Here is a 20,365-nt window from a genome sequence, read left to right as displayed (position 1 = left end):
TGCTTCCTAACTAAAGTGGGGAGAGTGGAAAGGGCCTCAAATTTCAGCTATGGTTATCTATGGTTATTTTCCTTTACACATCATTTCCACAAGTAAATTATAAAAAAAAAAATAATAAATTTGGGTGAAGGCTCTAAAGCAAACTAAACTCTTGCCTGACCACAAAAGGTTTGTTCGTGTTTTTTGGGGGTAGACTATAGGGGAGGTCTCAATAATAAAGAGAGGGGAGCTAAAAAAAAAGATATTATATATGTTGTAGGTAATTTTTTTCTTCAGGTAAATTTGATTTTTACCTAGGTAATATTTTTTTAACTAGGTAATTTTAAAACAAATTTTTTTACCTGGATATTTGGACCGAGGTGAGTCTGGGACCCAAAAAAGCAATAATTAGGAGAAAAAAAAGAAATTTTTTCAACTTGAGCTGTGTAGTCTAGTGGAGATCGAGATGGACATGTAATCTGAAGGTCTTGGGTTCAACACACGGTAGGTACTTGTAATTTCCTTCTTCCTTTGAAATTAATAATTAGATAGGAAAATAAGAAGAGGTAGGCGTAGAATAGGGAGATAGTGAAAGAGAAGAAGAAGTAGGTGGGAGCAGGGAGAGATGAAGAGAAGAGTAGGAAATGAGATTTTTCTCCTCCTTTTTTTATTTTTCTTTTCTTTTTAGAGCCCCCTAAAAATACCAGGCCCCTATTTTTAACCACACCCCATAAATTAAAACCCTTTTTAGTTAGTTGACTGAAACAGAGCAAGAGAAAAATTACCTGGTTAAAAAAAAAAATACCTAGTTAAATAATAAATTTACCTAGTTAAAAAAAAATTACCTACTGAACATTTTTAACTGCAACATATATATCTATAACAGCAGAAGCTTCTTAACAGATAGTAAAAGATACATACATAACAATGTGTGGAAGAAACAAACCAAACTTCATGTTCAGACCATTTGCTACATCATCCAGGTACGTAGCAGAGTATTATAACACGGACCTTTGACTCATTTTGGCAATTTAATATCAATACATTTTGGACTGCTAGAATCTGATCTCCTTGATCTTTCAGAGAGAGAAAAACACACTCACCTTCGCATTTCCAGTGCCACATTTGCTTAGCAAGAGTGATATTTCTTCGTCTTTTCACCTGGCTCTAAGTTTCCTTTTGAGCTTTTCATAAAGGAAGACGAACGTTTCTTAAAACCCACTGCCGATTCGAAGTTAATTTTATGATTTCTTGGGGTATGGTCAGCGACAAAGTAATTGTTGTATTAGCTGGTTGATTCTCAGAGTTCTAAACGTTTCTTCCCACCTTCTCCGCTGCTACAACAAAGGACGATGATTACGATCGTGAATGACATCGTCGCAGGCAACGTACTCCTTTGGTTACGTGGAAACTTTAACGATTCCTTCAGATCGATCGGGAAAGGTCACCATTTGTTTTTTCGTAAAGCGCGCCTGTGTCAACTGAGCGAAGGTGTCGCCATCTGGGCCGGAAGTAAAATGGAATGCGTAGAGGTTTGTAATTTTCATTTCTGCTGCACATTCATTTTTTGTCAGCCAATGAAAAAATTCGAATTTTTGGGTGCGTCCAGAGCTACTCGTCAACGACATTTTAAGACGAGTAGCACTGGGGACGAGAATGGCATAGGCACAGACAACTACAATAAGTTTAATTTTCAGTGGTCATACTAAATCATCCAGAAAGAGAAAAGACTTGCAAAAAATTATTATTATTATTATTTTTTTTTTTTTTTGCTGAAATCATTATTTTATTTGCTTGAATGAGGTTTCTACATTACTTTTGGTACATTATTTACAAATATCAGTGTACAAAAACAAAACAAATTAAGTTGAGTTTGGAGCACAATGTAGCTTGTGTTGCAAAGAAGACCTTCATGAAACATTAATGCTCAAGTGCTACATGAAAAACAAGCTCTCTCAATAGCTACCAAAGTAAAAGTGACATATGCTAGACTGACTGGTGAATAAAAGATCTGAGCAGGCAGTCAAACCTCTTCTAATGAAGATACCAAGAAATTCAAATATCACATTCACCTTATCTTCACTCTCAACAGTTAAAATTAAATAGTCTCCTTGTTTGGTAGAGGAAGAAAGAGTCCTAACAATCACTATTTCAGTATTGCCTATTAAGCATGCAATATTGTTTTGTATGTTAGTCTTGTACTTGTAACTGTTCCAACAACAGATAAATCTTCATGTAAAATAATGGTCATTTCAGGAGCATTTCCACACACAAACTGCTACAGTCCCTCCAAAATACATGTAGAGAAGATTCTTGACTTCATGTGTGAGCTCAAAACCATATCCTTCACCCACCACTGCGTGCCAGGAAGAGCCAAATTTCTTGTCCAAGCTTTCTTTTATCATCTTTGCAGCAGCCTGTAAACAAACATGATTTCAAAATTTAAATAACATCTTGACTTACAATTTTGGCAAAACATTCCATGGTCTTTTCAGGTATATCTTCTGACTTTTAAGTCAGACTTTTAAGCCCCAAAGTCTATTTTTTTTATTTTATTTTATTTTTTTTTGGAATGGCAATATTGCTACACCCTTCTCGTCTGATGGTGATTTTAACAACACAACACCATTTTGTTCAAGGTTCAAACAGCCAGGTATATTGGTTAAGAGAAGAAGTGGCAACACTTTTGAGTGCTTGATCCCTACAGTTCAAACCACAGTATGTATCCAGGAATTAAACTAAAACGGTAGATAAATTACATGCTATTTGCTGTCAAACATTTGACAAACTTCTATCGATTTCATTGAGCTTTGAGTGAGGCATGGTTAAAAATTAATGTTTCCTGCCTTGGGAATATTTGCTTAAGTATACATGTTTGGAATTTGAAATCTTCGTAAACCAGTAACTCACTCCAAGTAATTTCTTTAATGCAGCTTTCGAAGCTGGTAAACAACAAAGAATACAAATGCAGCAACAGTGTAAGTCAATTTTATTCTCAAAACGTTTGCATAGGCATAGCCCATATAGCCTTATAATTTAATTGACTCTTGTTGCCTGAGGTTCTCATTACGACCTTGGGCACCATGTGATCTGAAAAGAGGTGTTGTGTTGTCTGGATTATAACATGTACCATCTTTTTATTATTATCATCATTATCACTGTCTATTGACGTTCTTCAAGTGTATTCCTTGAGTGACAAATTACCTGCACAAAACTTGAAATTATATAAAAATTCTAACTTTATTAGTTAGACTAATTACACCATGCACCACTTGTAACACAATTTATACAAGTCATTAGAAGTAAGAAATTATTATATAATTAAAAGAGTGATGAGGTGTCAAAAGTGAAGCAGAAATGACAGAAGATATAGACTCCATGGCAACTACATAACTTGAGTTGAAATCTTTTCAACTCGCTTAAAGATAACCTACAGCTAAGATAAGCTTATTATTTTGAGTTGTAACTAATTTAGACAAACCTCGTTATTCGCTGAAAACTTTTCACAAGCTGTTACACAGAGCTCCATTGCTTCAGTTCGCATTTCATCATTCATGTCCGAGTACTGAAATTTAAATGTCAAGGAAGAACATTGAGATTTTATACGGTGTATGGAAAATGGAGCTTTCAAAAAGCTTGTTTTGCAGCTGACATTCCATCGACTTACACGGATCAAGGGGTAACTGTGTAGTCTTTTGTAATCATATCCTCCACTTTCCTGTGCTGCACCTCCTTCTGGATTTTCTGCCATTGAATAAATACTTCAACAAAAGACAAAAATGCCAAAAAAAATCCCAGTTTTTAGCTCCAAAACATACGAAGATGGCGCTGTACTATCTTTTAGGTGGTTACTTGTTTCCATGGAGATTAGGGCCTCGTTTTCACGTTTTAGCTTCGCGCGCCATCCCGCGCATTGTCTATGATTTCCCGGGAAATTTTCAGCTGATTTGTGGTCAAGCTGATGCAAAGGTTTAGGAAATCTTGCAATATTTTGTTTTGTCTGGTGTTTCGTTGAAAGAGAATTATTTTACTCGCAGAAACTGTTGCAATGAAACTGAATCGGTTTCAAATGCTGACGCAACCAACATCAAAATGGCTGCCATAAATGATACCGAAGTGACCGTGGAAAATAACATTGTTGAATCATGGAAAAGGTAAGCTGTATCCTAACTCTGATTGTCACTTAAACTTAAAAAAAATTCTCCAAGTTCTAGAATCTCTTTTTTTGTGTGTGTTTCTTTCAGTCTAGGATTTTCAATCAAGGGTCTCTGCATCTCAGCAATTGAATTTTACCATTCATTACCTTTAAAATGATCTTCATAACAAAAATTATATTTGTAGGGAACAAATTGAGCTCAAGAAGAAACTTGTTGCTGAGGACTTTGTTAAATGGGGAGACTCCACTGAAGATCCTTTTAATAAATTAAAACTGATTGGTGGAGTTGACATCTCTTTTCCCAAAGACGATTCAGATCATGCATGTGCTTGCTTGGTGGTGCTGACTTTCCCAGAACTGGAGGTACGATAATATAGATAATTTTTATTTGTAAAACTCTTATGCCCAAAACTTATGATCAGCGAAGTGGACTCTGGATCAATAAGCTCAAATTATCCAGGGTTTGAGCACTGGCTGGAATCATTGTATTGTTCTTAGAATTTCTTAGATAAGCCACTTTATTCTCACTGTTCCTTGACTCTCCTCCAATAGATGTAATAGCTGCTAGCCAAAACAGGTACCATTGGATGGTGAAATCTAGATGGAGGGTGGTAATAACTGACAATGGGCTAGCATACCATTTTAGAGTACATGTAGTAACAATGCTTCTAGTCACTTCATGGTTCCCTGGGAGGTAGTTTTAACTGACAGATGCACTTGGAGACAGTTCGGACTGTGGACTCGCCCAATTCAAAAGGGACCTTGCACAGCAGTCAGAAGAGAAAAGAGCCAATAGGAAGGCCATGTTCACAGAACAGAACCATCTGTTTCCCCTGGTCTCCTCAGCCACAGCAGCCGCTGTTCCAGAGTGTGACATCCAGAGACACCCAGAGGCACACCTCCTTGTTTCTTTGGGATGAACAGGTGCCTGCTATACTTCAAGTTACTTCCTCATGCTTTGGAAAACAGCTTCAGTGCTGATGAACCATCTTCCTTCTCTATGCTCCGGCCATACCCATGCATTCCCTAACCTAAAAATATCCCAATGAAAAGTATAGCATTAATTGGACAACTTAAGTCAACAGATGTTTCTCTCTGCATGCTTATTGTTCTCTCTACTTAAGGGACAACCTGAGATAATTTGAGCCTGAACATCTTACAGGGTATCTTCACAAAGCATCTCCCACTTGCTGCATAATATTCCCTGATCTGAGAGAATTGGGTAATTATAATATTAACGTTTGTATGTACCATATTATCACTCTTTTTGACAGTTTAAATTTTTTCCTGAAAATGACACTGCTTATTATTTAACATTTTTTTCATACATTATTTACCATTGCAGGTTGTGTATGAGGATCTAACCATGGTACATTTAACATCACCTTATGTCCCAGAATACCTGGCTTTCAGAGAGGTTGGGTTTCTTGTTGATGCAATTTCCAGATTAGGAAAAAGCAAACCAGAGTTACTTCCTCAGGTGATTTAATAGTTTTTTTCACTATATTGTAAATGTTAGTAATACAGCTGAATATCTCCCTTTGATGACATCCTTGGAGAGGATTTTCTGGCTGTAGTAAAGAGTCAAAATTATATTCTACCCCTGAGCTGTAGGACTGTTACATTGTAGGTCGTTATAACCACAAATCTACCAAAACTAGAATAATTTGGGATTTCTTAATATTCCAGATAATTTTTGTCGAAACCTCAAGATTCACTTAAATTTCAACAAATTCAAAGAATATTGATATTGCAGCAGGTCAGAGAAAATCAGCCGTGTTTTGAATATTTGCTGGGATAATGTGGCAACCTATCAAGGAATGTTGGTGAAACCCAGGAAAGGCACATGTTTACCTAAGTTCAGCATACTGCTTTTGATTAGTTTATCAGTTATACAGAGAAATATTATTGTGTATGTTGAGCTGGGCAAAAATATAAGACATGGCAACAGATGTTTTAAATCAGTTAGTAAATGGGGCATTTGATTCAAAAATTTGATGTGAAATCATAAGGGTTGATATTTCTCATGATAGTTACCAGCAACACTTAGCAATTTGTTTCTGTCATTTTTGAAGGTCATTCTAGTTGATGGAAATGGGATGTTGCATCCAAGAGGTACAGATAGTTTTGCCATAATAAACTTGAGCCTTTCTGCAAAAATTAAAATTTAATTATCTAACATTAATATTTTGCTCAACAAGCGGGGGGCAAAGAAACTTGTGTGCATGATGACCCAGGACTAGTGGAATTGGTACTCAGGCTAGTGGAATGGATTCTACTTTCCTTGCCTGGTGGGCAAGTGATGATTTTGGGGGAAAATGTCTTAAATTAATACTAATCTTGCTACTAAGGAATTTATAGGGGTTAGGTCGAGTGATTTGGGGGCTGGTACATCATAACAACTTGTACAAAGTGCAAGTTTGAAAACTGGTTTTCTTTATACTCCGAACAAGTATCTTGACAGGAATTTTTGAAAAAAATAAACTGTTTAGATTTATTACTGTTTTCACAGCAAACTTGGTATCTTGAATTTGCAGGATTTGGGATTGCATGCCACCTTGGAGTTCTGACAGATATTCCTACCATAGGTGTGGCCAAGACCCTTTTCCATGTGGACGGGATAGGGCGAGACTCCAAACATGCTGAGCAGGTGAGGGATCAATTACAAGTGATTCATCAGACTGTTGGAAGAAACTTAAGAATTGATATAACCCAGAGAAATAAGGACATCAACAAGATTAGAAAACATAAGTTGCACAAATACTGGTGACAGTCTGGGGTAGGTAAGGGGAAAATCCAGTGAGTGAAGTACGAGTGCAGGCACTTGCAGCTATTATTATTAAATTATAACGTTCATCAGTCTCTGCACCTCAACACTTGCTTCACTTAACAGCTTTTTTTTATTATTATTATTTACAAACCCTTCCTACATTCTACAGACTGAGTAGTTTTCACTATGACATCGAATGAACATAATTTTTGGCTGAGGCCCTAACAATTTGTGTGGGGGAATAAAAGATGTATTTTAAATCTGATGATTGTTTTGTTCCACTTTTAACAGATTAAAAACCTTTTGAAAACCGGTGGGGATAGTTTTCCACTGTTAGGCTCTTCTGGTATCACCTGGGGCAAGGTAAGAGGGTACTTGTACATTCTGGATCAGGTACCACATAAGGAAGCATGTAAAAACAGTAAGTACAAAGCAAACAGAATTTTGTCTGCTTTGGTTGATGTGTTAGATTCTCTATTAGAGCATTGGTGGTTAAGCTGTTAATGTTCAGTGAATGACATCTGCAAACTGTACACTGCAGACTTATAAACTGAAATATTGTATTCCATTTCCATTACCAAGAGCTAACTAAAGATTATTTGTCTGACCATTTCATTGTACATCTTTAGGCTTTAAGAAGTACTCAACAAGCTTTCAACCCTATCTATGTGTCAGTAGGCCATAAGATAGGACTGGAAACAGCCGTGAGTCTGACACATGCCTGCTGTCTGTATAGAATACCTGAACCCATCAGACAAGTAAGAAACTTAAGTATTGAAAATTTACTGTCTTTTGAATTTCTTTTTGCTATCTCTGCCCTCAGATACATTTTTTCTAGATCCCATCGATTTTTTTTGCAAATTCCTGGCAAAACTTTGCTTTTATTGAAACATAACAGTCTGTAGTCACACCTATAACACAAATCAGCCTAGGTGGCCTGTTCGTAACCCAGTGTTTACAGGCAAACAACCACAGTTAAGCATTTCCCATTCCAAAAGTCAGTTGTGGCAAACTAAGCCTGATTCTTAGACAGCCCAGGTTGCTTACGGCTACTTGCTTTGTTCATCTGAGAATCAGGCTTTTGTAAACTTGGCAAGTCTCATTTCCTTATCTGGTTACAGTGAACATTACTTCTAGTTGGGTGACAGAGTGCTCCCTTTTTTTCATTTTGAATTAAACTGAACAATGCCGTTGCGATAATCTTTTTATCATTTTCTCCTTATTTCATTGTGTTTGCAGGCAGACATCAGGTCTAGAGAGTATCTTAGGCAGCACTACACTGAAGAATTGAAAAACTGTTCCTGCAGAACAGAAAACAATGATAATGATGCCTTCACAGTCACACAAAATAATAAAATATATCAAGAAAGTCTTGTAGATGATGCCAGTCAGGCTTTTGATGATCTTAAACTCAGTTAACAACCATGAGTGGACAATTTGTTTGAATTAGCAACAGTTTGTAAAATAATGAAATTGCCAAACATTTTTTCTCTGCTAAATACAATCGGGTTCACTCTTTTCTTTCCTGCTAGAAAAATAACGTCATTCATCCATAATAAAAATTGAGAAATCACCTTCCCCTTTCTATGAAAGATAAAAGCAACTGTGGTAGTAAGGCCATTCTCATTGAACTGAAATTATGTTACAACTAATGGACTTGGAAAATATTTAACAAGTAGACCAAAAGCTATTTTATTTTTAGCATTTTTACCATATTAAGGAAATCCAATTATACTCTGGTACAATTATTTTATCATGTATTTCTTAACTACCCACAACAACTTTCTCTGAAGAATGTGAAAGACAACAAGAGTACAATTTTATCAAGTTTTGGAGAATAAAATATAACTTAAGTCATTTTAGATGTAAATAAGCAAATCACAGGTCTGAAATAAAGCTTGCACAAGCAATCACTTATCAAAGAAAAGTTAATGACTTTCAATAAAGAAAATTTGTGACTCTAAACTGCTAGCTCTCTCATACGGATGTCAGATGTCTTTATAGACTGTCTGTATAAATTCACAAGTTTATTCTGCAAAATGTAATGGCCTAACAAGGATCTGGACTGAGAATGAAAATTATGAGAGGCATTGAGAAGAAATACTGAAAATACACTTTTGTCATAGATCTCACTAGCTTTACAGTCATACAAGGCTTGCATGCAAGATTATTGACACTTTGCATGTATGCATGTATCATGTAAACATGCAACACACAAAGCTCATCTCTTGATTTATACACCACCCATGAATATAGATCTCAAAAGAAAAATGAGAAAAAGAAGACTGATTTGCAGTTTAATAATGAAAGGGAGAGTCCTACACTCACAGATCATCTACTTGTCTGGCCTGAACATTGTTCTCGGTGTTTGACCAATCAGAATTCTACCAAGCCATAAAAAGTTGACCATCACATGGACAGTCATATATGTTGTAGTTCAACTTTACCCTTGCAACAATTTAGTGTTTTCCTTTGTTCTGGTGTATGGTCATATGTACATGAAACAAAAGAAAATAACAAATGGAACCAAGGGTAATTTTGAACCAGCACAACAGATACCAGCTGTCATGGTCTCTAACTAAAAAGGCCTATTTTTGAAACATCAGCATTTCATATATTCAGAGGGTTAATTTATCATAGCTGCTACTTGCTATCCTTTTGCATCCCCCCAATCCCTACCCCACCAGACATAGCACAACAGTTGTGTACGATATCAATAACTTAATAGCATTGAAGATTACATTGTGCACTGTTGTCTAATTGGTCCACCTCACTGTGTGTACATGTGATGGACTGCTTTGCTGAAAGAGGCCTAACACAATTAATGCTATTCTTGTTTAACAAGATGCAAGTGCTAAAGTAGCCCCGTATTTTGTAGTCTAGCACAGTTAACAATAGCACCATATAGTTTCAAACCCATACTATTGTAATGAAACTTCCCGACCAGTCAGTGTCTGAATTAATCGGGTTAAAAATACTAAACAGCTTTACTTGATTGTGCTGTACATAGCACACTCCACAGAAGTGAATGTCGGCATTTTGTACGTTCCAGTGTCTGTTAAAGGCGCGTGAATCTTGATCTGCCTCATGTGAGTGTCCCTTCCATTCTGATGATTTGCCAAAACAGCGATCTGTAACATGTAAGTTCTTAAAGGTTTGTCCCCATCTGACAATGATACGGTTAACCAGCCATTGGGTTCCTCTAGCTCTATCAGTTCTATCTGGTGTAAGTCATGAAAATGATTTCCAGCACGAATGGATATTTTACTTGGCGTGTAGCTCTCGTCTAGTTTGTAATCGGCGTACAGACAAATGTTCTGGATGGCCGTTTTTCGCCGGAACTGAATACTGATCAAATGCGGTTGTGGTCCATCGGATTGCCAATACGTTTCTAAGTTTCCATCGCGAAGCTGCTCTACTCCGAAACCAGGTTTACATGACGATAAAGACCACACTGCCTGATCACCAATTTCCCGGTATTTCTCGCCAGTAATGCCATCAATTTGCTGTTCGGCGTTTGAAAAATCCTCAGTTCGAACCGCCATTTTGAATTTGGCGCCCAGTAAGCATGCGTCGATAAGAACAGCCGCCGAGATTTCTTGACGGCCACGTAACACAGCGCCATATTGACTTCGAACGGACAACGAAAATGGTGAGTTTTAACAGTTTGTATCTCAGTAATTTGTGCGATTTTAGCTTTCTTTAATTGCTCTATGAGAGGCTTTCTTTTTCGTTTAAGCTCTGGGCAGTTAGAATCTATAAATTATGTCGAAAAAGTATGCAAGATATTACTTAAATTAAACTATTCAGTTTTGTCTACGTTTGTTGTTGGCTCAGACAGACAGCCTTTAAAGCATGATTAATGTTAAAGCTCAGTAGCTCGTGGGGCCATGCAAAAACATAATAACATTAAAATTATATTTAACTTCGTACAAAGAGCTTATAAGTTTAACAAGACAGTGCACGAGAATGAATGAAACCAGATCAACACATGAAAACGATTTTAGCAGTACATGTACCTGGATTTACTGTTGATCCTTTTATTGTTTTTTCCACCTACAGTTTGCAAATTATTATGAGTGATTTATAATTTATGTTTAGTTTCAGTAGGATCAAATAGTTCAAAACATCTAAGCAAGTAAGAAGTTCACAGCAGTAACTAAAACTGGCCATGTTACAAGCCAGTCTCGTACGGTCCATTTCATTTCAGTGTGTAGACCCTTGGTTTTAAAACTTGATTCGCCTGTCATCATTTGCCCATATAGTAATTTGACCTTTACTGGCCAGTTTGCATGGATCAGGTTTAACGTAGAAACAAGTTGTAGTGACATTTTTTTTTTTTTGCTATATTGCAGACAGACAGATACAACATTCACAGTCAACTTGAACATTGTAAGTATAAAGTGTCCTTGATACCAGCTTTTTGAGCACAGAGTGAACCGAAGAGAGGTTTTCAACCTGGGTTTATGGACCTGAGTACAATCCAGTAAACCAATCAAAGCTCCAATCAAAGCGTGGGAAAACAAGTGCGAGTGAGACATGATTGGTTTTGGTTTTACTTCTGATTGGATGAAAAAGTGGCGCAAGTATTTTAGGCCAATGGTGTAGCGCAGTTGATGCAAAACCAAGTACGTTTCGACACTCAAATGAAAACCGCTCTAATTTGTGTTATTGCTTAATGATAACCAGGGTTGTCGCTAAGCACCCGCTGCCAGCAAATTTCACCGGCTGAGAAAGAGTTGATCGCAGGCTGGATTTTGGCGGGTGATCACTCCGTAAAAGGACAACAAACAGTTTTTAGGTTACTCACCTACAATCATGCGATATCTGAACCATTGAAATGAAAAGTATGGAATAAATTCCGGACTACCTTGAGTATCAGTGCCACAATAAAAAGTAAAGTATTTGAAATAAAATCTTGTTTTGAGCACTTGTTTAGCATGTTTTCTTTCTGTGTACTGTGTCCGCCATCTTGTAGATGCAAAGCTTGGTAGCCCCGCATTCAAGGCATTGCAAAAGATTGGGGACAAAAATTTCATTCCAGGCCTCTCGCAAAAAATGGTGACTGGCTCAATGAAAATCTTAGACAGGAGACTATTTTCATAGCTACAACCCTGGATAACCAATTAAACTTTCCTTTTCTTTCAGTACAATCAAAGTATGTTGGCACTGGCCATTCAGACACAACAAAATTGTAAGTACTACTTTTTCATAATAAATATTTATCTACTGACTTCTGCATGTGAAGAGGGAACAAATGATATGTCCAATTTGCTATTCAGTGTTTTTGTATTTAGTTTAAAGGTCACTTGAGCACCATGCCAATGTTTTACTTAAACACGCACTTTAATGCAGAAATAGTAGAAAAGAACTTTGGAACTCTAAATAAATAAACAAAGCAACATTAATTGACAGGATTACATGTTGCAACAGGTATAATTTTTGCCAAGTGTCAACGTGATACATACATAGCACTTCATGCTACAGAAACTTGGATAAACTCTAGCCAAATGGGCCACTTGGCTCATATGCAGACTTTACCTATCTTTACTTGGGAGAGTGGTGTATCTGTTTGTAATGAAGCCATGTCATGGTTTTTCATTTAGATCCATATAAAATAGACTAAACTCAGTTGTGACACAGTCCCTCTAAGTTCAAGCACCAGTGAACCATCTGGCATCCTTGAGACCTAGTGTTAGAACAGACTATACCTTATCATCATTACTAGTAACAATGTTCTCACAAGTTCCTTTTATTTCTCCAAATATTACATGCTACAAAATCAAACTAAATAATTATTGGGATATCTTATGTTTTCTTAAATTTGTTTCCACATCTGTTATTTTCAGTGAGTGGCTGGTGAATCAGCACAGAGACAGTTCAGCTTCTTACATTGGACATTATAACCTACTGGATTACTTTGCTTTAGTTGAGAATGAAACAAGAGCCAGGACCAAATTTAACCTTTTAGAGGTACTGTCACATAGTATTCAGTAGTTTCTTAGAATGTTTTTGTCATAGTTAGGGTTCACCCTGCTGCAAGGTTTATTTTTCTTTAAATGATCTTCTCAATTGTTTAAAAAATATTGTTATTAATTACTGGTTTGTTGTATTATTTATTTGATTGTTGGGTCTGTTTACGTTTGTTTACAGTCAAGATGACAAAATAGAAACAGAACAATAGATAAAACAAGAAACAATAAAGCTGCACCTTTTAATGACGCATGAACTCTGCTCAATCAATGGTTTTGTGTTTCACTGCGATTAATCATCTTGCAGACCTCTTAGCAAACAGAGGGTTTTTTCAATGGGTCCAAAAGGACATCTCTGTGGGTTATAATTGGTAGATTTAGATCTTCTTTCTGTTGTGTCCACTTTTTAAGGTTCGTTGGTTGTTATGATTGTTTGCAGTCAGAAAAGCAATAGTTAGGATTTGGACTTCAGAGTTCACATGTTATTGAAAGGCACAGTAATGACATGTTGACATACAAAAGGAGGCACTTACACCATGTAGGTGCATTGATCATATTGTTTTCACCTGCAAGGGACTGAATAATTTTGTTACAAAACAGGATGTAGGGTTAATTTGATTAGTATTTTACTGAGTTTGTTTTGTTTTAGAAAATGCTTCAACCTTGTGGGAATCCACCACATAGGCCAGAGGACTAAGACTTCAGTTATGATGTAAGATGGACTCACGATGGGTAAGACTAAGTATATAGCTGATAAAAAATATTTTTGTCTTAAAAGGCTCACTTTCATCTGCTGCTTACTTTGAGGCCACTTTATTTTGTTCTAAATTCTAATTCAATCTAGAAACGGTGGATGAAGAGCCACTTTGTGGAAATACTACTGCAAATTCCCATTTCCCATTATTAAATTTCCATTGGTCAACAAGTGCTCATTTATTAGTCTTGTCCTGATTTGAATATGTCGTCATGTACTTGAGATAAGGTGTCTCTCGAAGCTAGAGCAACTTGAGTATTCATGTAGTTAATATTTGTGTCAAGAGAACATTTTGCATAAACCATGTTTGATGCATGCAGGATGAAAATGTGTCTCTGAGTCAACCCACCCTGTTTTCTGTAAACTTTTGTGAATACTGACATAACTAGCAATAAACCTTTGGGAACTAAACATTTCAAACATTTCCTGGGAAGAATTTCTTTTCCACATGGGGCAAGATGCCCTTCTTTAGTTTTACTATACACTCTGCTATTGGTTTGCTTTATCCCACAAAGTTAGCAAGGGGCCGGTTAGGGGGGGGGGGTCCTATTGTATTCCCATTGACAGCTTGATTATCTTATCTCATAACTAAAGTGATTTTGATCAATCTACAGTTGTTTTCTGTACCTCTTGACTAATCTTCTCTTTTTTTTTTTTTCCTAGATTGCATTTTCCTCTTCTTTTCACTGACATCCCAAGAAAAGTTTCACAACACCTAGCCTTGGATACAGTAGTATATCCGTAGGCCTTCTAAGCTCTTTCTGGCAGAGTAGTTTGTAGTAATCGCTAGGTTATTTTAGTTGCCTCAGTTTTAAACTATTTTTCTTTACTTGTATTACGTTTATAACATTTCACCGATGGCGTATTCATAAGGATCTTGGAACTAAATGCCATTAAATTCAACATTGCTGAAACGTCCTGTAAAATAACAAAGCATATGCGTCGAAACACTGAAGATATGTAAAAACTATTAAACTGTGCTGTCAGTTAAAGCTATACAATGTGTTCTTTGTCAACTCAAAAAAAGGGCAATACACCTCGTGAGCGATTGCGCGAATAGTTGTACAGTTGTTTAAAATAAAGGTTGATAATTTTGATGCCAGTTTGATTGTTGTTTTGTCAGGTTCTGTGGCCTCTCGCAGGTTACATGTAACATTGATACACAGATGTAGAAATGTCTGCCAAAAAATGTCTTAAAGATCTATTGTGAGCTTCTACTTGTTTGGAATTTGTTGCCGACTGCGGTACTAAAGAAAAGCCATGTTTGATGCTAGTAACATTTCTGCAAGAAATTACGTGTGTCATATCAGGTTTTATTGCCTGCGGTCTGGCTCCAAACTTACTTCAACGCCATCAAAGTCATGATAGGACATACGCTCTAATCTAAGATTATTCACAAGAATTTTTTCAGCCTAAAATCGGCAGAAATATAACTATATTCAGTCTGGTCCGGAAAAAGGATATTCTCATACAAAAAAAAAGTTCTTATATGGCTGAGCTGGTCCGCGATGAAAAGGATAATTCTGATTGGTTCCCTTAATGATCAGACTTTTGTAATACAGACCGCTAAGATAGAAATAATTTCGGCAAATTGCGTTCTCAATTCATTCCATAAAATAAAGAGTGTTTTTTGGAATATGGAGGACAGTTTCAGTTAAATGTTCACAAAAGCGACTTGAGAAAAGTAAATAAATGCTTAGCTTTCACACGCGCGTAATTTATCGCGGAGACGCATCAATTTATCAGTAGATTAAAAAGAGCTATTGTGATAAAAAGTTTATTGAACCAGCTTGTTCGGCCCGTATTGGAGATTACTGTTTTTGCAGGTTTATAGACCGAGCGGCAGGCGAGGTTCGTAAAGCAGCAAATAAAGAACTCGACCAATGTGTCTCCAATACGGACCTCACGCTTGTTCAATAACACACACTCGAACTCCGATTAAGCGGCCACCTGTTAAACGGCCACCGCTATTGGGCGACCAGTAACCATAGTAATCAAAGCCGATGAGGGCTTTTCTATTGTCTCTCTATTAAGCGGCCAGCTCCCTTTAAGCGGCCACTATTCATTTCCTCCAGTGTGGCCCGTTACTAGAGGTTGAACTGTCTATTTACACATTTATTTCATCCGATCCATCCCTGAAGGCGACGCAGGCAGATTATATGACGAATGAGCGAAAACCGAATTAGCCGCCGGATAATAGAAAACGGTAGAAAAAGTATTGATTTGTTGGCTCCCCCCAATAATTTCTCAGCCTCTCTTTAAAATTTTAACCAGCTCTCATGGTCGCCCATTACTCGTCGGAAGGAGTTAAATTCTCAGCTTCCATTTAAACCTCATGCAGACCACTCTATATAAACTGTGTCTGCCCTATTAAAAGGATGCAATTAACCCATATTACTAATTAGGTGAACTGCACAGCAGCGGATCCTATTTTATCTATCAATGTCCATTATATAAAGTTCAAATTACCTATATGGGTTGTGTCAGGAGCTATAATCGGTTGTGTCCACAAATTAGGCCCCGTCCACAATACGCTTGAAGAATTTTAAAACGGAGGTTTCACTCAGAAAACGCATGAAATGTTTTCCGTCCACACTACGCCGATGACCGGCCATTTTGGATATTGGTGTTTGAGGAAAATTCGAACAGGAAAATCACATGCCATCGTTTTTGAAAAACTACGTTTTCAAAATGTTTCCCGTTCCCGCCGTAATAGTTTGTCCCCACGAAAACAAAAAGCCGGAGTTTTCAAATTCCTCCAGTTTGAAGAGCGTTTTCGAAAACTGAAGCTCCGTTTTCGTGACGGATTAGTGCGGACGGTAAGTAACCGTAGAAACAAAACTGCGTTTTCAATTACTTTTCCCGGCCTAGTGTGGCCTTAGGGACTGTTCATTTTTTATAAGGTAGGGGGGGCTGGTGGGATTTGGGGGGGGGGGGCCATGCGAAAAAAAATAGCTTTCGAGGGGGGGCCATCCCAAAAAAATTAGGGGAAAAGGGGGGGTCACGTGCAATATTTTAGTAAAACTTTAAAATGGCATAATGTTTGAATATCAAAAAAAATGCTATAGAATAAACATAGAAGGCAGGATATAAATTTATTACAAACTTTCCTTCTGCTTTAAAAAAACGTTTGGCGACAAAAAGTATTTGTTGCTACTGAAAAGAAATATTTAACACTGTTATTTTCGAATGCAACTTTCACTGGCACTCATCTTCATCTCCGCTGTCGTCGAGTTCTTCGTCGCCGCTTGTGCTGCTATGGGAGTCTGTTTCACCAATGCTGCAAGAAGCAGCAATGCTTTCCGTCAGAGTGTACTCTTCAGGGTACATGAAGGTGTAAACATAATCTCTGACTTCCCGCTCAAGGTTGGTGGTGATTCTGCTTCTTGCAGCATTGGTGAAATAATTCCCTTCCAAGAGCTGTGCGATGTATGGCCCATCTCTTCCAAATATCGACGTGGCAACATCCTCAACTTTAAGACACTCTTCCGGGACGGCCGTTCTAGGAGGGTACATAAGGCATTGTGGAAGATCATTTCCTAGCGGGTTTCCAACACAGATTCCATAGACTCGTTGGACGTTGTTTTCAGTCTGCTTCCTCTTTCTTTCATTTGACTTTCTGCGGTTTTCTTTTTTCCTTCTCCTTTTGTTGATGTGCTGTTTGAGTATGCCTTTGAATATGCTGTTTTAATTGCTCTTCTTATTTTCTAGTGCTTCCATGTCCTGCGTGACCTTCGTCAACTTAGCTTCTGTACATTTGATCTGTTTTACATTAAAACTGGGGGCAAATTCTTCGCCCTGCTTTAAAGCAAGCCCATTGGACTGAAAGAGTGTGGAATCGTGTTCCTTTACATCTTTCAATATGACATTCAACTTTTCCACCATTGCTCTGTGCTCTTTGATGGAGAAGTTCAGTTTTCTTCCATCACAGGGCTTCAACTGGTACCCTTGCATGGAAAACTCACTCGCCCTTTCTGAACAGCCATCCGCACCTAGAAAAATTGCTTCTTTTGCATGTAAGATGTCAAACTGCCTGGATCGTTCAGCTGTAAACCTTTTCTTAAACGACTCGTCGCTTTCGCCATTATTGCGCATTTTGGAATGATCCTCTTTCATGATGCTCATGTAGTAATGCGCTCTTTCCCCGATTGGATTAACAATATAAAGAAGAAAGAGCATGGAAGTGGCAGGCTGGTTTTATCTGACCCAGAGAGCGTTGCTCTATTTGCAGATAAGCGTATTGTCAAATCGAAGTTTGTGGTGGATTATCTTCAGCATCTTGAAGTGCTGGAATTTAAAAGGAAAAAGAGAGCAGAAGAAAAGGCAAAGTTAAGTAGGGAGGAGGATTATCCTTGGACTGAGTTTTGCGAAGATCTAACCAAGCTCAAAAAGCTACGTGTTCCAGAACTAAACAAGTACTCAAACCACCACGGGCTGAAGCAGCATGTGAAAAGCAGCAAGAGTGAGAAAGTAAAGGCAATTGTAAGACATTCATGCTTGCAGCAGAAGAGTCCTCTCAGAGCTGGCCAACCAACACTGAGAAATGCCAGGACATTGACACAAAATGACAACAGGGCAAGTGCTGACAGCAGTGAAACGGATGAAAGTGACAATGATGAGTATGACGTGATGCCATTGACTCTGGGGGAGAAGATGACTCAAGTGACGTCATTCTTGCATTCATCAATTCAGATGAGGAAGATGCCAATGAGAGGCCAAATGCCACACGCTCAGGGCGAGCCATAACTACGAGATCCGAAATTGACTTCTCTTTCTTTTGATTTGTTTTTTAAACAACAGCTCTCTGTCGTATAGAGATTGTAAATATTGTCTTCATAGTGAGCACAATAACGTGAAGTAGGGGGATAATACAGAAATATTAAAAAAGTTGAAATCTAAATATTGTTTGTTCAATTTTTTTGGGGGGAGTCATCCCAAAATATGACCGCTATAAGGGGGGGGGGGCCATGTGAAAAAATTGGTAAGCTGAGGGGGGGTCATGCGATTTTTAAATGGTGCTTCCCAAATCCCACCAGCCCCCCCTCCCTCATAAAAAATTAACGGTCCCTTAGATTGCGACCAGTCTCTCTCTAGCTCGAAAATCCGCGGGGAAGAACGTAAACGAACGAGTGTTGGCGAGCGGCGAAGCCATGAGCCGCAGGGGCGGATCCAGGATTTATCTTAGAGGGGGTGCACCACTAAGGAATGGCGTGACTAACTGTTGAGGTAAACAAATTTTAAAAGCCAATACGACGAAGACTGCATCTCGGGGGGGAGGGGAGCGCCCCTGCACGTTCCCAACAGATCCGCCCGTGAGCCGCGAGCAGTGCTCGTTGGAAGAGGAGCGAAAAGAGATACTGCTCGCACTCTATCCTCAAATCGGTGCTTCTGTTTAGAGTTAAGCTTCGACACGTCTTTTGTGAATATCACCTGGAATCAGGTCTTAATTGGTAGTATACTTGGACTTAAAAAGTCAATCATGTTTGGTGGGTTAGTCTGCATCAAAAGTTAGGAACGTTTCTTGGTAACGATTTTGCTCACCCGTAATGCTATCCATACATTATTAACGCCTCGTGTTTAGAAAGTCGCGACTTACATGACTGTAGTTTTGACGCAATTTGAAACATTTGGTAGTTCGCCTCTTCTTAAGATACCTCGAGTGCTTACTTCTTAGTACCTCCTGCTTTTCATCCAATCTCAGTCAGGAATGCTGGTAACAGAAGTTTTCACCATAATTGTTTACGGGGACGTATTCGAAATTGATAAAAATTTACAATTTTTGTAATGAGCTCAAAAACAATTTTAGTTTAGCATTTAATGAAAACTGAAGTTAAATATATTTAATATAAATTTGGTTCAAACTATTATATTTATTGTATTTCCTACTGGACCATCCCTGGAAAAAGTTTTTAGTCGCCCATCACCCCCTCTTTCGTTAAACTGGGTCAGTTCGGTCGTTTAAAGGACTGAAAAAAGGAAAGTTATGTCGAGAAAAAAATTTTGACAATTTTTAAAGTATAAAAATAATTGAAAGGAAGAATTGATTACATCTTCACTAAGACCGCAAGTTTGGCACGAGCCGATATCACTCTAAAAGGCCTAAAAGGTGTTCTAAAACGTTCTTAAGAATAAAAATCAAACCTGGAACGCGCGAGGAAAAAGAAGAAAAAGCTGGATCGGTCGACGATGGGAGGCGCAACATTTTATGAGGATGGCCTAAGTCGTCGCGGTCTGGGGTTAAGACTTGTAACATTATTTTCCCGTTCTTTTCTTTTCTTTTTGTTTGAAATTTAAGATTTTTTTCATCGACTTTATCTCTTTTGCGTTCCAGGACATGCCGAAAAACATTCGGACTGAAAGTCTTGTGTGCTAGGATAGGCGTGGATCCTCATTTCCGTACAAGCTACTCCCAAACAATTAAAAGCGACATCTGTAATATTAGTATGAATAGCTCAAAGTGATTTTCCGCAAGTTTAGATGACAAGGTTAACATTGCAATATAGGTGTGATGAATAAGCTCCATTACTTTGAAATTAAAAGCCTTTTAACAAGGCTCTAGTTTTGTTCATTGTGAGAGCAACGTGAAATTAGCGTGAAAAGGTCCAGGTAAAATTCGAGCACTAAGACCTTCCCAGTTACACAAAACCAAACTGCTTTTCTAAAAGAAACACCCGTTGTCAGGGCTGTTTTCATCCTTGAAGAGAAATCATTCTAGCAGGATCAGGATCAAATCA

At 37.8% G+C, this 20,365-nt stretch overlaps 2 protein-coding genes and 1 pseudogene across 3 annotated transcripts; 2 read left to right on the top strand and 1 right to left on the bottom strand.

The window, feature by feature from the left end:
* Positions 1-1,692: 1,692 nt before the first annotated feature.
* On the bottom strand, positions 1,693-3,826 carry LOC145491061 (dynein axonemal light chain 4-like). Its single transcript, XM_081470206.1, has 3 exons — positions 3,647-3,826; positions 3,461-3,544; positions 1,693-2,396 (listed from the first exon to the last, which is right to left on the bottom strand). Exons 1-3 carry the CDS (start codon positions 3,728-3,730, stop codon positions 2,232-2,234), a joined length of 333 nt encoding a protein of 110 aa, XP_081326332.1. The 5' UTR covers positions 3,731-3,826; the 3' UTR covers positions 1,693-2,231.
* Positions 3,827-3,916: 90 nt separating this feature from the next.
* LOC145491036 (endonuclease V-like) lies at positions 3,917-8,832 on the top strand. The gene is made up of 8 exons (XM_081470174.1): positions 3,917-4,133; positions 4,321-4,498; positions 5,481-5,615; positions 6,211-6,250; positions 6,673-6,785; positions 7,197-7,268; positions 7,535-7,663; positions 8,145-8,832. The coding sequence occupies exons 1-8, from the start codon at positions 4,072-4,074 to the stop codon at positions 8,322-8,324; spliced, it is 909 nt and encodes a 302-aa protein (XP_081326300.1). The 5' UTR covers positions 3,917-4,071; the 3' UTR covers positions 8,325-8,832.
* Positions 8,833-10,295: 1,463 nt separating this feature from the next.
* Positions 10,296-14,847, top strand: LOC145491057 (splicing factor 3B subunit 5-like; annotated as a pseudogene). The gene is made up of 6 exons (XR_014049754.1): positions 10,296-10,557; positions 11,261-11,297; positions 12,054-12,099; positions 12,755-12,878; positions 13,527-13,609; positions 14,295-14,847. The product of XR_014049754.1 is annotated as a splicing factor 3B subunit 5-like (transcript).
* Positions 14,848-20,365: the final 5,518 nt, after the last annotated feature.

This window comes from Orbicella franksi, chromosome 6 (assembly GCF_964199315.1).
Source record: "Orbicella franksi chromosome 6, jaOrbFran1.1, whole genome shotgun sequence".
NCBI lineage: Eukaryota > Metazoa > Cnidaria > Anthozoa > Scleractinia > Merulinidae > Orbicella > Orbicella franksi.
The sequence above is the reverse complement of the archived record's forward strand: the minus strand, read 5'-3'. Positions and strand labels throughout refer to the sequence as shown.

Bases quoted from the DNA above. Each gene is read 5' to 3' on its own strand.
- LOC145491061 (XM_081470206.1), bottom strand. From the start codon at position 3,730: ATGGCAGAAAATCCAGAAGGAGGTGCAGCACAGGAAAGTGGAGGATAT. The intron at 3,545-3,646 runs GTAAGTCGATGG...TTTAAATTTCAG, and splicing joins ACAGTTACCCCTTGATCCGT to TACTCGGACATGAATGATGA. The intron at 2,397-3,460 runs GTTTGTCTAAAT...GTTTGTTTACAG, and splicing joins AGTTTTCAGCGAATAACGAG to GCTGCTGCAAAGATGATAAA.
- LOC145491036 (XM_081470174.1), top strand. From the start codon at position 4,072: ATGGCTGCCATAAATGATACCGAAGTGACCGTGGAAAATAACATTGTT. The intron at 5,616-6,210 runs GTGATTTAATAG...TCATTTTTGAAG, and splicing joins AACCAGAGTTACTTCCTCAG to GTCATTCTAGTTGATGGAAA. The intron at 6,786-7,196 runs GTGAGGGATCAA...CACTTTTAACAG, and splicing joins ACTCCAAACATGCTGAGCAG to ATTAAAAACCTTTTGAAAAC.